The sequence below is a fragment of the Coffea arabica genome, chromosome 1c, assembly GCF_036785885.1.
Source record: "Coffea arabica cultivar ET-39 chromosome 1c, Coffea Arabica ET-39 HiFi, whole genome shotgun sequence".
Classification (NCBI taxonomy): domain Eukaryota; kingdom Viridiplantae; phylum Streptophyta; class Magnoliopsida; order Gentianales; family Rubiaceae; genus Coffea; species Coffea arabica.
Window position 1 is genome coordinate 44,871,425 of NC_092310.1, and position 13,635 is coordinate 44,885,059.

The window sequence follows — 13,635 nt, forward strand, 5'->3', positions numbered from 1 at the left end:
ACATGGATAGATATGCTTGTGCTGAGCTGTCCTTCTAGCACTCTCTCTGTCTACGGTGGGCAGGTCAACCTACTTTCCACCGTAGAAGCAACCAAAATGGTTTTCTTATTAGCCTTTCCTCTCAGATTAGCAAAAAGTTCAGACTTATAGCCTGCAATCTTATAAGAAAATAGGCATTTATAAGTATTCTTCTACTGAACCAAATGGTCAACATACCAAGAATTTACTGCTCATAACCACCACCAACCTCAGCCTCGTAACGTTTATTGAATTTCCCCATAACCCACGCATATAACTCCTCGTACCAATCTAGCTTTGGAGGGCGAGCTTTTTTCAACATAGCCTGCATTCCAGAAACAGTAGAAGTTAATATCTTTAAGCATATCTTGTAATAACAGTTTTTGTTAACTCGCATTACTGTAATTGTGCAATGACTACCGAATGTAGCTTTGTATCCAATCACATGCTTTCAGCTTATTTTTGCCCCTTCAAACATAATTCCAATATTCCAGTTACTTCTCTAGCATTAAGTCGTATTAGCCTAGACGTCCAACCAGTCCCATTTATGCATCATCCTGAAGATTGTGGTACCATCCAGTGGCAGAGCCGCGGTATGTTGAGGGCGGGCAATTGCCTCTCAACGTTGCAAAATTTAAAGAATAACCTTAAAATTGCTATAAATTTTTATGTTTTTATCATAATTGCACCCCTCAATTTTCGGGAATAAAATATATTTCCCTTTTCATTGCACCTTATATTATGAGAAACCTCATTCCATACACATTATATATCTGACAACCAATTTTTGAAATATCTCTCCTATAATAGAAATGTTTTAAAGCTATTAAACTACAAAATTGATTACTACTTGAATAATAAATAACTTCAATAATTTCACAACACAAAAAAATCGTAGTAAAAACATAATTTTTAATTAAATTTCTCTTCACATAATAATTACGTGATCATATAGGTGTATAATATTTTATTGTCAGACCATAGGTCATGACTCCACCACTAGTTTATGGCTAATCACTACGAAACCCATAAGCAATTTTGGAAAGTGAGTTCTTTGGAGTTTGTCTAAAATTTTACTATAGTTTACTTGTAGAAGTTTTAAAAAAAAAATTCAATGTATAGGGCTCCATTTGGATTAACTATTTTTTGGAATATTTTTAAAAAAATTTGATGTTTGGTCTTGATTCTTCTAGAAAAGAAAGGTAAATCCTTAAAGGCGAAGGCAAGCTCTTCGAGTGTCGAACCTTGAACATGCCTGTTACCTTTTTTGCTTTTGGGTGATGACAGTAGATAACATTTCCATGTGGAGCATGACCGAGAAAGACAAAGGTCTAGAGAGTGGATGACTGTGTTCATTGATTGATTTTCCATTTCCCAAGTTATTGCATTAGTTGATCTTCCAACTTGGTTAAGGTAGTGGTTAATGACGAATGAGTTGAGGCTTTCCAAAAAGGATTTGCAAACGTGGAATCATAATGTGTTAATTGCGTCCCCATGTTCCAACTCTTATCCCTCTTGTGAAAAGCAAAGATTTTTCAACTTTTTTTTTTGACGTGAAAGAACTGATGGTGAAGAAAATTAAACATGAGCAATGACTTAGTTTTAACTCCTCTTTCATCACAAAATCCTTAATTGACACGGCTTTTAGCATAAAACTTGGCTGCTACTACTTTTCCTCTTACCTTGCCACACAAAATAAGCAAGAAATTGACAAATACCTCCTGCGTGCCCTCATAAGTATTATTTGGCTTGTATTCTCCCAAGATATAGGTGCCTATCAAACTATAATGCGACGCAAGAAAAATAAGAAGTAAATAACAAAAGAAATGTGAAAATAAAAGCCATAAAATCAAACTAGTATAGCTTACCTCTATACATAAGCTCTTTTTTTGTTCAAATTACTCAACAGGAGTGTGCATCGAAATCAAATTCGGTAATAAATTTTTGGAAATTTGGACATTAGAAAATTCGATTGATTTCAAATTCGATTTCACAAATTCCGAATTCAATTTGAAAGTCGGTAATAACCGATTTCACCTAATTCTGTAATTATATGTAAGTTTTGCTAAACTAAATGCCAACTTTTGTATAATATAAGTTTATAGTTATAACCTAATATCCAACTAACTTAATAAGACTTATTATTGTATTGTTTTATAATATAATTATAATTAGATGTATTATTATATAATATAAATTTTTATATTACATATATATTAATATATATAACAGATACAAATTTGAAATTGAATATCAAATTAGGTATTCGATTCCGATTTCGCATTGTGAATTCGAAATCCAAAATTCCATTTTGAGAAAACGTATTCTCAAATTCAAACCAAATTCGTATATTTTGAAAATAAAAAAATCCGATTTCCTTTTCGTTTTTCGCTTTACTGATTTCGAGAATTCCAAAATTTGAATCGAATTTGATCGATAAATCGATTTTTTTTTTAAGTTACATGCTCCTATAACTCAGAATGAATCACTTATTATATATTTATACTCCACCTACGAAAGGACATAAGAATTTATTACTCTCTTGTAGTATAAAGCTAAGTTAAAATATCTAACTCAAGAAAAAAAGAAAAATACACACTTACACTTTTCATACTTTTCCTCCGTCATTTCCCTAGAAACAAAACAAGCACCTTTAATGTAGTAATAAAAATTTTTAAAAAAATGTTCGGGGGCCATTACAAAGGGCACTGTAAATATACGGGGACACAACCAGAAATCAAGCCAAATTTGAGGGCAACAAGGACGCTTAAATAATCACGCCCTCTCCGTCAAATTAGGGTTCTTATATTCACATTTCTATTTTCTACACACTGACAATTCACACTCTCTACCTTCACTCCTTTCCCCAGCAGAAGCCCAACAGAATCAATAATAAATTCGTAAGCCCATTGTGTTTGTTTACATCAGCACCATCATTCATGTAAATATGTGCTTAGTTATCTAAAAAAATTGTTTTTTAGTCCTTTAATGCTGGATTGCATTTCTTGTTTATTTTTTTAAGCTTCACAAGTCCTTGTGAATCTTTGGTGGCAGATGCGGTATTCTTCATTTGAGGAGTTTTTATTTCTGGGTTGGTAGTAATTCTCGTAAAGTTCAAATTTTTTAATTGCTTCTTTCTTTTTACATAATATGGTACGAATGATTGGGAATTATTCTGTGCTTAGCTGTTTTTTCATTTATTTTAAAAAATTATAGCTTGAGATACAGCAGTTGGCGGTTGTAGTCTAGTTTCAATGATTTTGTAATAATAGTGAATTATTACGGGTTATTACATTAAAAATTATGTTGTCACTGTAGCTGAGTATTTTTAGCTGTGCTCATAATCATAAGAAAACTAAAGCCAAAAAGGGGGAAAATTCCAGAGAGGGCAAATGATGTGGGAAAGAAAAGTTTTCCTTTGTGTGTAGACATTTGCTGTTTTTTAAATTTTTTTTAAGGCATCTTTTGAATGTTGACTAGCTTTGCTCCTATCATTCGACTTGAGAAAGAAAAAGATTATACTTTTGGGATAATTGCAGAAACCTTCCCTAAGATTTCTGAGATTTGCACTGACCTCCCCTCTAGGTTTAGAAATTGCATTCACCTCCCCTGAACAGTAACAATTTGTTGCAGAAACCTCCTTGACAGCTTTTGTAGAAGTGAGATAAGAAATTTCTTCCAATTTTGCCCTCTTCTTGCTTGACAATTATTATTTGCTTGACAATTGCTTAACTAATTATCTAATTAGTTAATAGTTAAACTAATTAACAATTAACTAATTATCTGATTAATTATTAACTAATTAACTAATTAACTAATTTCTATTTATCTAATTAACTAAAGCTATTGTCTATCAGAAACTAACAAACTATTTGCATGTTAAACTAATTAACTAATTAATTGCTTAACTAATTAACTAATTAATTAACAAACTATTTGCATGTTAAACTATATGCAGTACGCATTACCTATTTAAAGTATCGGCTCTTTATCGGTATTTTACTTTCAAACATTTAATTTATGATAAAAACATCAATGTTTGTAAGTAAAATTCAACAAGTGTTACAGTAATATTCTTACAAAAATGGAGGGGCATAGGGCCATAAATTAAATGTTTGAAAGTAAGAATATTGATATTTTTTGTAACACTTGTTGAATTTTACTTACAAACATTGATGTTTTTATTATAAATTAAATGTTTGAAAGTAAAATACCTATAAAGAGCCGATACTTTAAATAGGTAATGCGTACTGCATATAGTTTAACATGCAAATAGTTTGTTAATTAGTTAGTTAATTAATTAGTTAATTAGTTAAGCAGTTAATTAGTTAATTAGTTTAACATGCAAATAGTTTGTTAGTTTCGAACAGACAATAGCTTTAGTTAATTAGTTAATTAGATAAATAGAAAATAGTTAATTAGTTAATTAATTAATTAGATAATTAGTTAGTTAATTAATTAGATAATTAGTTAGTTAATTAGTTTAACATGTAAATAGTTTGTTAGTTTCGAATAGACAACAGTTTTAGTTAATTAGTTAATTAGTTAATTAGATAAACAGAAATTAGTTAATTAGTTAATTAGATAATTAGTTAGTTAATTAGTTAAGTAGTTAATTAGTTTAACATGCAAATAGTTTGTTAGTTTCGGACAAACAACAGTTTTAGTTAATTAGTTAAGCAGTTAATTAGTTAATTAGTTTAACATGCAAATAGTTTGTTAGTTTCGGATAGACAACAACTTTAGTTAATTAGTTAATTAGATAAACAAAATTTAGTTAATTAGTTAATTAATTAATTAGATAATTAGGTAGTTAATTAGTTAAGCAGCTAATTAGTTAATTAGTTTAACATGCAAATAGTTTATTAGTTTCGGACAGACAACAGATTTAGTTAATTAGTTAATCAGATAAATAGAGATTAGTTAATTAGATAAAAAGAAATTAGTTAATTAGTTAATTAATTAATTAGATAATTAGTTAATAGTTAATTAGTTTAATTATGCAGAAATAGTTTGATTAGTTAATAACTATTAACAATTAGATAATTAGTTAATTAGTTAATAGTTAATTAGATAATTAGTTATTAATTAATTAGATAATTAGTTATTTAGTTAATTAGTTAAACTATGCAGAAATAGTTAATTTAGTGTAATTTTTATTAACAAATGTTTTGTTGGTTTGATGAAAGTACTAATCACATTCATTTGGTAAAATTAAATCATGTCAAGGGTACTTTAGTAAATTGACCCACTTTTGCCTATTAAATTGCCTCCAACTTTTGATAGGAGAGGTCAGTGCTATTTCAAAATTGATAGGGGAGGTCAATGCTATTACTATAAAAGTCAGGGGGGGTTTCTGCAATTATCCCTATACTTTTCTTTGTGATTTTGTGACATTGATCTTCTGGTAAATGTCATTTCAGGCTTTCAGTTTGAATTGTAGGTCTTTGCCATAAATTTTTCTTAACTCACGTCGTGTTGAATTTAAACCAGGCTTATCCACTCTTCAAGGGAAAGGTTGGCACATGAGAAGAATATTTTAGCTGTCTTGGTTATTATTTATCTTGTTGGTGAGAGAAACACTCTGCAGAGGATTGCATTGTTTTTTGGGATAATTGCAAAAACCTCCCCTGACCCAATGCAACATCCCCAATTATTTTAAAATGACGTCTTTAAAGACATTTTAAAGTGTTCTTTTTTTCTATTTTGTTTAAAGTAATTTATCCAATTTTTGTCATTTAATTTTTTAATTCTATTTATTGGTTCAAAAGCATTTTTCCTTTATTGCATTTTTCCTTTTTAATTCTTTTTTAATATAATTTAACCAACTTTTTCTTTTTTCTTTAAGAAAAATACTATTTCATTTAACGAAATGTGAAAGACATTTTAAACGATTTTTCCTATAAATATTTATTATTCAGTATGCAAGAATTGAATCTTTTCCAATTATAAATATTTTTTGTAATAATAATTAACAAGAAACCAATTTCATAACCATAACCCAGCTGGCACCAACATGGCATGTTGAACTCGGGATAGTAACTCTGAAAACTGGACTGGTATGTTAAACACCTTGTCAGTAATAGCTAATAACAAAACTCAGGTTTTGATGCAAGAAAGTCATTTATTCACTCAAGATTTCCTGGTTTCATCTAGAGGTGTCAAAATGGATGACTTGGGTGGGTTTGGATTGGGTAAAATGGGTAATGGGTATAAGTGAGTCAACTCATTTATACCCATTTAATTAAATGAGTATAAATGGGTAAGGGAAAAATGAAATGGATAACCCAATTATCCATTTATAACCCATTTATTTTAACTTTTTATAAACTCATTTAAATTCATTTTTGCAAACTAAATTATCAATTTATACCACTCTTTGTACCCATCATTAGTTTTAAATATTTACTTATAATGCTCAATAAGCCTAATTACCAATTTTTTTTCATTTATACTCTATGTCACAAAATTACATATTATTTAATAATTGAATAATAAGAATATAAAAAGAGGCTAAAACTTATTATAAATTGGTAATGCTAAAAAATGAGCAAGTTAACAAACTAAGAGAAAATAAAATAATAAAATAAAACCAACAATAATAATAATAATAATGAAACAAAATTAGTTAAGATCATGACAAAATGAAAATTTTGAAAAAAAAGGATGGAGGAAGAGAAGAGACTTGGGAGAAGATAATTCTGAATGGATTAATTGGGTTTGTCGGATTATCCAATAATTGGCATTAGCTGGGGAGCAGCTCCCAGGCCAAATTGGCGAAGGACAAAATTTGAAGTGCAATTTTGGTAAGTTAAAAGCCCATAAATGTATTTATGTGTACTCCAATCTCAAGGATTAAATTTTATTGTTAGTTCGCGTAGATGAGTAATTATATACATAAGGGAGCGGCTCTCAGGCCAAATTGGCGAAGGACAAAATTTGAAGGGCAATTTTGGTAAGTTAAAAGCCCATAAATGTATTTATGTGTACTACAATCTTAAGGATTAAATTTAATTGTTAGTTCGCGTAGATGAGTAATTATATACATAAATAATTAAAAGGAATTAATTTTATAAAAATTTTATTTTTCACAATAATTTATTGAAGAATTTTGGTTCATAAGGTTATAGTAAGTTGGTAATTACAATACTTAGGGTAGTTATATTGGCAAAATGTGATTAAACAATTAGAGCAAAAATTAAAAGTTTTTCCCTAAGGATAAAATTGAAAGTTTAGAAAATGGTATTAAAAAGTTTATACTAACAGCGATCCCTCTAACTAAGTCCTCATAGATAGTGATTTTTTTAATTGGAATCAAAATTGTAGATGAATAATTAGAAATATAATTAACACAGTGTTACAAAAAACCAGAATCGTGACATAATTGACCTGGTAGATTTTAATTTTAATTTAGAAATTAGATAAGTAATCTTATACGTAACATAGTGGCTTTCAAATTGATATCAAATTTGTAGATAAGTAATCATAAATATAATTAACATAATACACCAAGAAACTAGAATTGAGATTGTAGATAAAATAATCATAAACATAAATCATATAATACAAAAGTTTCAAAGATTGAACGTTTGAACTATTAAAATAACTAGATGGTTATGAATTTAAATTCTAACTCTGCAACTAGTTGTATTGGACATGACAAACTATAAATCACAAATTTGACCAGTAAATTAGTGTCAAAATTTGAGAATTTTTAAATATTAAAATGATCTAATGATAAGGATAATCAAATCATAGTAAAAATCAAACTTTACACTTAAAAGTAAGTGCTGAATTAAAAGATTTTGTTGTGATAGGATTATCTAATGATAGCAAATCCATTGAAACAAGCAAGCAAAAAATGCAATTGATGATAAAGTAAAAAGGTGAAACCCAATTATGTTAAAAAACAATTACAAGGTAAATAAAAGTTAGTTGCTTAGTTAAAAAAAATAATTTAATTTAATGTGAAAATTTTTTATCCCACCTTCTGTTTCCTCCGCCTCAGATGATAACAAATTCAAAAAGGACAAACTTGGCTCTTATTGTTATTCCAGTATAGCATCTATCGTTTCACTAATTTATTTAATCACCCAACCCAATTTATATTAGTATTTGCTCTTAGCTCCTTCAGATGATAAAAAGGCTTTGCCGGTCACCTATTCTCAACTGGGCCCCAAAAACATGGATAGATATGCTTGTGCTGAGCTGTCCTTCTAGCACTCTCTCTGTCTACGGTGGGCAGGTCAACCTACTTTCCACCGTAGAAGCAACCAAAATGGTTTTCTTATTAGCCTTTCCTCTCAGATTAGCAAAAAGTTCAGACTTATAGCCTGCAATCTTATAAGAAAATAGGCATTTATAAGTATTCTTCTACTGAACCAAATGGTCAACATACCAAGAATTTACTGCTCATAACCACCACCAACCTCAGCCTCGTAACGTTTATTGAATTTCCCCATAACCCACGCATATAACTCCTCGTACCAATCTAGCTTTGGAGGGCGAGCTTCTTTCAACATAGCCTGCATTCCAGAAACAGTAGAAGTTAATATCTTTAAGCATATCTTGTAATAACAGTTTTTGTTATTAGCCTAGTCGTATTAGCCTAGACGTCCAACCAGTCCCATTTATGCATCATCCTGAAGATTGTGGTACCATCCAGTGGCAGAGCCGCGGTATGTTGAGGGCGGGCAATTGCCTCTCAACGTTGCAAAATTTAAAGAATAACCTTAAAATTGCTATAAATTTTTATGTTTTTATCATAATTGCACCCCTCAATTTTCGGGAATAAAATATATTTCCCTTTTCATTGCACCTTATATTATGAGAAATCCTCATTCCATACACATTATATATCTGACAACCAATTTTTGAAATATCTCTCCTATAATAGAAATGTTTTAAAGCTATTAAACTACAAAATTGATTACTACTTGAATAATAAATAACTTCAATAATTTCACAACACAAAAAAATCGTAGTAAAAACATAATTTTTAATTAAATTTCTCTTCACATAATAATTACGTGATCATATAGGTGTATAATATTTTATTGTCAGACCATAGGTCATGACTCCACCACTAGTTTATGGCTAATCACTACGAAACCCATAAGCAATTTTGGAAAGTGAGTTCTTTGGAGTCTGTCTAAAATTTTACTATAGTTTACTTGTAGAAGCTTTTAAAAAAAATTTTCAATGTATAGGGCTCCATTTGGATTAACTATTTTTTGGAATATTTTTAAAAAAATTTACTATAGCATAATTTTTAGAATATATTTTAAAATATTTTTAGAAAATATTTTAAAATATTTAAGAGTAAAAGAATTTTTAAAATATAATTTTAAATTTTAAATTAAATTTTAAATTATCTTTTAGAATACATTTTAAAAATTTTTATTATATTTAAAAAATTAGTTTTTGAAAAATACTCCCATCCAAACGGCGTTTATATTTTTTTAATATTTTAAAATGTATAATTTAAAATTTTTAAAAAATATTTTTAATTTACCGTAGTATAAAGTTTTTAAAAAATTTGTAACAAACAAACTTGACAATAAACTTGGATTCCAAACAAGTCCTAATAATCTTAAACTTTGAACAATCCAAAAACCCATCTAACATTTGAATTATGCCCATCCAATCAGAATCAAGCATGAAAAATCATAGACATTCGGGGACAAGAATCAGACCATGGGATCGCTGGGAGCTGAATCTGAGGCAGATGAAGGATCACTTGTACTGCAGTGGACAGTATTAATGTCTTTGAGGCAGTTTTCCTTCGGTTCTTTGAACTTGTCATCTCCTGCATGGCAACATCTGCTCATATTTGTTAGGGTTGTACAAGTTTTAGCGACTGAACTTACCTTGCTGGTTGGCTGAAGATTTAACGGAGCAAAATTTTGGGGACTGAAGGATCAAGTTTGGACTAACGGAGCAAAATTTTGGGGATGCTGCAAAGACTACAGGAGGACAGCCAGTGGAGAATATCATAGTGGAAGATATCCTTTGTCGTTGACTGGACTCTGTCCTCCTTTTTCCTTCTGTTACTGTATTCCTCATGATTTCTCCCAGATTATTTTCCCTTTGTTTTCCTTGTGTGTAAATTACATAATCGCCAAAGTCTGTCATCTTCATCGAAAGTAACTGTTTGAACTAACCTTCTTTTTCTAATCTCTCTTTAATACGTGTTCAACGCAAGAAATTACTTTCCTTTTTTTTTTTAAATTAATTTCATTAGTGAATGATTACAGTGAAAGAAAAAAAAATAAAATGTACTTTAAAAAAAAATTCTTCCTATTCTCTATAAAACATGGACATGCTGTCATAATTTAAAAAAAAAACTGCTGCGTGCTTTTATTTTTTTGTCTCCATTCCTCAGGTAAAATGCTTGCTAAAGCGACCAAAGACAAAAAGCTGCCCTTTGCTTACTTTGACCGACAAAAAAAAAAAAGGAAGAAACTGTAGCCTCGAAGGGATGTTTGAGCATTGGCAGACCAGAATTATTCCATTGAATCTGAACAGTGCAATTGCAAATCAATAATGTAACTTATTAGTAGTTTATAGGTTGTAACTTATCTGTATTCTTAATGTACAACCAGTTGATCCAAAGTTTATACCTTAACGACATCATGCTCATAACTTGCATTTGAGGGGTTAATAATAAACTCTTTTTTCTTGTCTTGGTGAAAATAGGGTTAATAAAATTTCTTTTTTTTGGTGAAAATAGAGTTAATAAAATTCTTAATTTACCACCAGTTCAAACGTGATTCATTCTGAGTTATAGGAGCGTGTAACTTAAAAAAAATCGATTTATCGATCGAATTCGATTCAAATTTGGGAATTTACAAAATCAGTAAAGAGAAAAACGGAAAGGAAATCGGATTTTTTTTTCAAAATATATGAGTTTGGTTTGAATTTGGGAATATGTTTTCTCAAAACGGAATTTTTGATTTCGAATTCACAATGCGAGATCGGAATCGAATACTTAATTCGATTTCAAATTCATATGTGTTATATATATATATATATATTAATATATATGTAATATAAAAATATATATTATATAAGAATACATCTAACTAATAATTATATTATAAAACAATACAATAATAAGTCTAATGAAGTTAGTTGTATATTATGTTATAACTATAAACTTATATTATACAAAAGTTGGCATTTAGTTTAGCAAAACTTACATATAATTACCGAATTAGGTGAAATCGATTATTACCAACTTTCAAATTGAATTCAGAACGAATTCGAATTCAGAATTTGAAACCAATCGAATTTTCTAATATTCAAAATTCCAAAAATTTCAAATTCAAAGTTTCAAATTACCAAATTTGATTTCGATGCACACTAGAGCTAGCAAAAAAGTTCAAAACCTAATAACCCACCCAACCCGCCCATTAATTTTAAAGGATGGGTTGGGTCAATTAGGTTATGGGTTTTGTTGGATTGGGTAAGAACAACCCAACTTATTTATTGGGCAGGTTGGGTTTTTTATTTGGGTACCCAATACTCAATTTGTTTAAAAGTAATTCAAAAGGGAAAATACCGGTTTTCATCCCCAAACTTTGGACACAAGACACATTTCGTCCCTCATCTTTCGGGCATGACACATTTGGTGTCTGAATTAACAATTTTTGACCAAATGTCATCCTCAGACGGCAATTTAGCCAACCTTTAACGGAACCGGTCACGTGAAACCCGTTAAGTAAACGTGGCTATCCAAAGCAAAATCAAGTGGAAAATGACGTTGTCTTCACTTTCCCTTTTTCTTTCACTTCAACAACTTCCTCTGCAAATTTCCAAGACTAAACTCCTACTGCAAATATGTCCGAGAGTAAACCCCCTCTTCCAATTATGAATATATAATTATAATTATATAATACATATAAATATTACTTATACTAATATTTTATATAATTATAATGTATATTAGATATTAAATTTAATCCTTATATAACCTTATATGCATAATAATAAATATAAATATAATTATATAATTTGTTAATATTATAGACACATATATATTATAAGGGATAATTTCAGAAAGCTCCCCTGAATTAGCTTATGGAAAAATGGGAAAATGGATAATTTATGGAGGAAAACCATAAAGAACTGGTGTTTTATTGGAGAACGGGTTTATTTTTATTTTATTCAATAAATAAATTTGTTTATGAAAAAATAGGTACTCTGTTCTTATAATAGAGAGAAACCCTAAAGAGCTAGTCTTTTATGGGAAAGTGATACTTTACAGAAAGTGACCGCGATTTGGTTTATGAAATTATCCAAAAAAAATTTAGAATGAATTTGTTTATTTAATTAAATAATTATTATATATATATTTATATAATGCGTTATATAATTATACTTATATATTATATGAGTATAAAGTATATTATATATTAATTATAATTTTTAGTATATTTATAATAATAAATATAAATATAATTATATAATATATTATTACTATATACACATATATATTAAAATATATGCACATTTAATATACATTTATAAATATATTATTAGGGTATATACCCTAATAACTATAATATATTTAGGGTAATAACTATAATAACTATACCCTAATAACTATAATATATTTATATATATATATTTATAAATGTATATTATATGTGTATATATTTATAATATATATGTGTATATAGTAATAATATATTATTTAATTATAATTATATTTATTATTATAAATATACTAATATATACTAAAAATTATAATTAATATATAATATACTTTATAATCATATAATATATTAGTATAATTAATATTTATTTATATTATATAGTTATAATTATATATTTTATAATAATATTAGTATAATTATATAGTGTATTATATAAATGTATATTATAACTATTTAATTAAATAAACAAATTCATTCTAAATTTTTTTGGGATAATTTCATAAACCAAATCGCGGTCACTTTCTGTAAGCTCTTTATGGCTTTCCTCCATTATAAGAACAGCGTACCCATTTTTCTCATAAACAAATTTATTTATCGAATAAAATAAAAATAAACCCGTTTTTCAATAAACACCAGCTCTTTATGGCTTTCCTCCATTATAAGAATAGAATACCCATTTTTTCATAAACAAATTTATTTATCGGATAAAATAAAAATAAACCTATTCTCCAATAAAACACCAACTCTTTATGGGTTTCCTCCATAAATTATCCATTTTCCCATTTTTCCATAAGCTAATTCAGGGGAGGTTTCTGAAATTATCCCTTATAATATATATGTGTATATAATATTAATAAATTATATAATTATATTTATATTTATTATTATGAATATAATGTTATATAATGATTAAATTTAATATCTAATATACATTATAATTATATAAAATATTAGTATAAGTAATATTTATGTGTATTATATAATTATAATTATATATTTATAATTGGAAGAGGGGGTTTACTCTCGGACAAATTTGTAGTAGGAGCTTAGTCTTGGAAATTTGTAGAAGAAGTTGTTGAAGTGAAAGAAAAAGGGAAAGTGAAGACAACGTCATTTTCCACCTGATTTTGCTTCGGATAGCCACATTTACTTAACGGTCACGTGTAAATCGGTTTCG

General features: G+C 28.3%; 1 protein-coding gene across 1 annotated transcript; it reads right to left on the reverse strand.

The window, feature by feature from the left end:
• LOC140006572 (uncharacterized) lies at positions 1-10,083 on the reverse strand. The gene is made up of 3 exons (XM_072048668.1): positions 9,714-10,083; positions 248-343; positions 1-158 (listed from the first exon to the last, which is right to left on the reverse strand). Exons 1-3 carry the CDS (start codon positions 9,846-9,848, stop codon positions 51-53), a joined length of 339 nt encoding a protein of 112 aa, XP_071904769.1. The 5' UTR covers positions 9,849-10,083; the 3' UTR covers positions 1-50.
• Between the last annotated feature and the right edge of the window lie 3,552 nt (positions 10,084-13,635).

Coding starts and splice junctions, on each gene's coding strand:
- LOC140006572 (XM_072048668.1), bottom strand. CDS start 9,848: ATGAGCAGATGTTGCCATGCAGGAGATGACAAGTTCAAAGAACCGAAG. Junction 344..9,713: donor CAGCTCCCAGCGATCCCATG/GTCTGATTCTTG, acceptor TCTGGAATGCAG/GCTATGTTGAAAAAAGCTCG. Junction 159..247: donor ATAAACGTTACGAGGCTGAG/GTTGGTGGTGGT, acceptor TTTTCTTATAAG/ATTGCAGGCTATAAGTCTGA.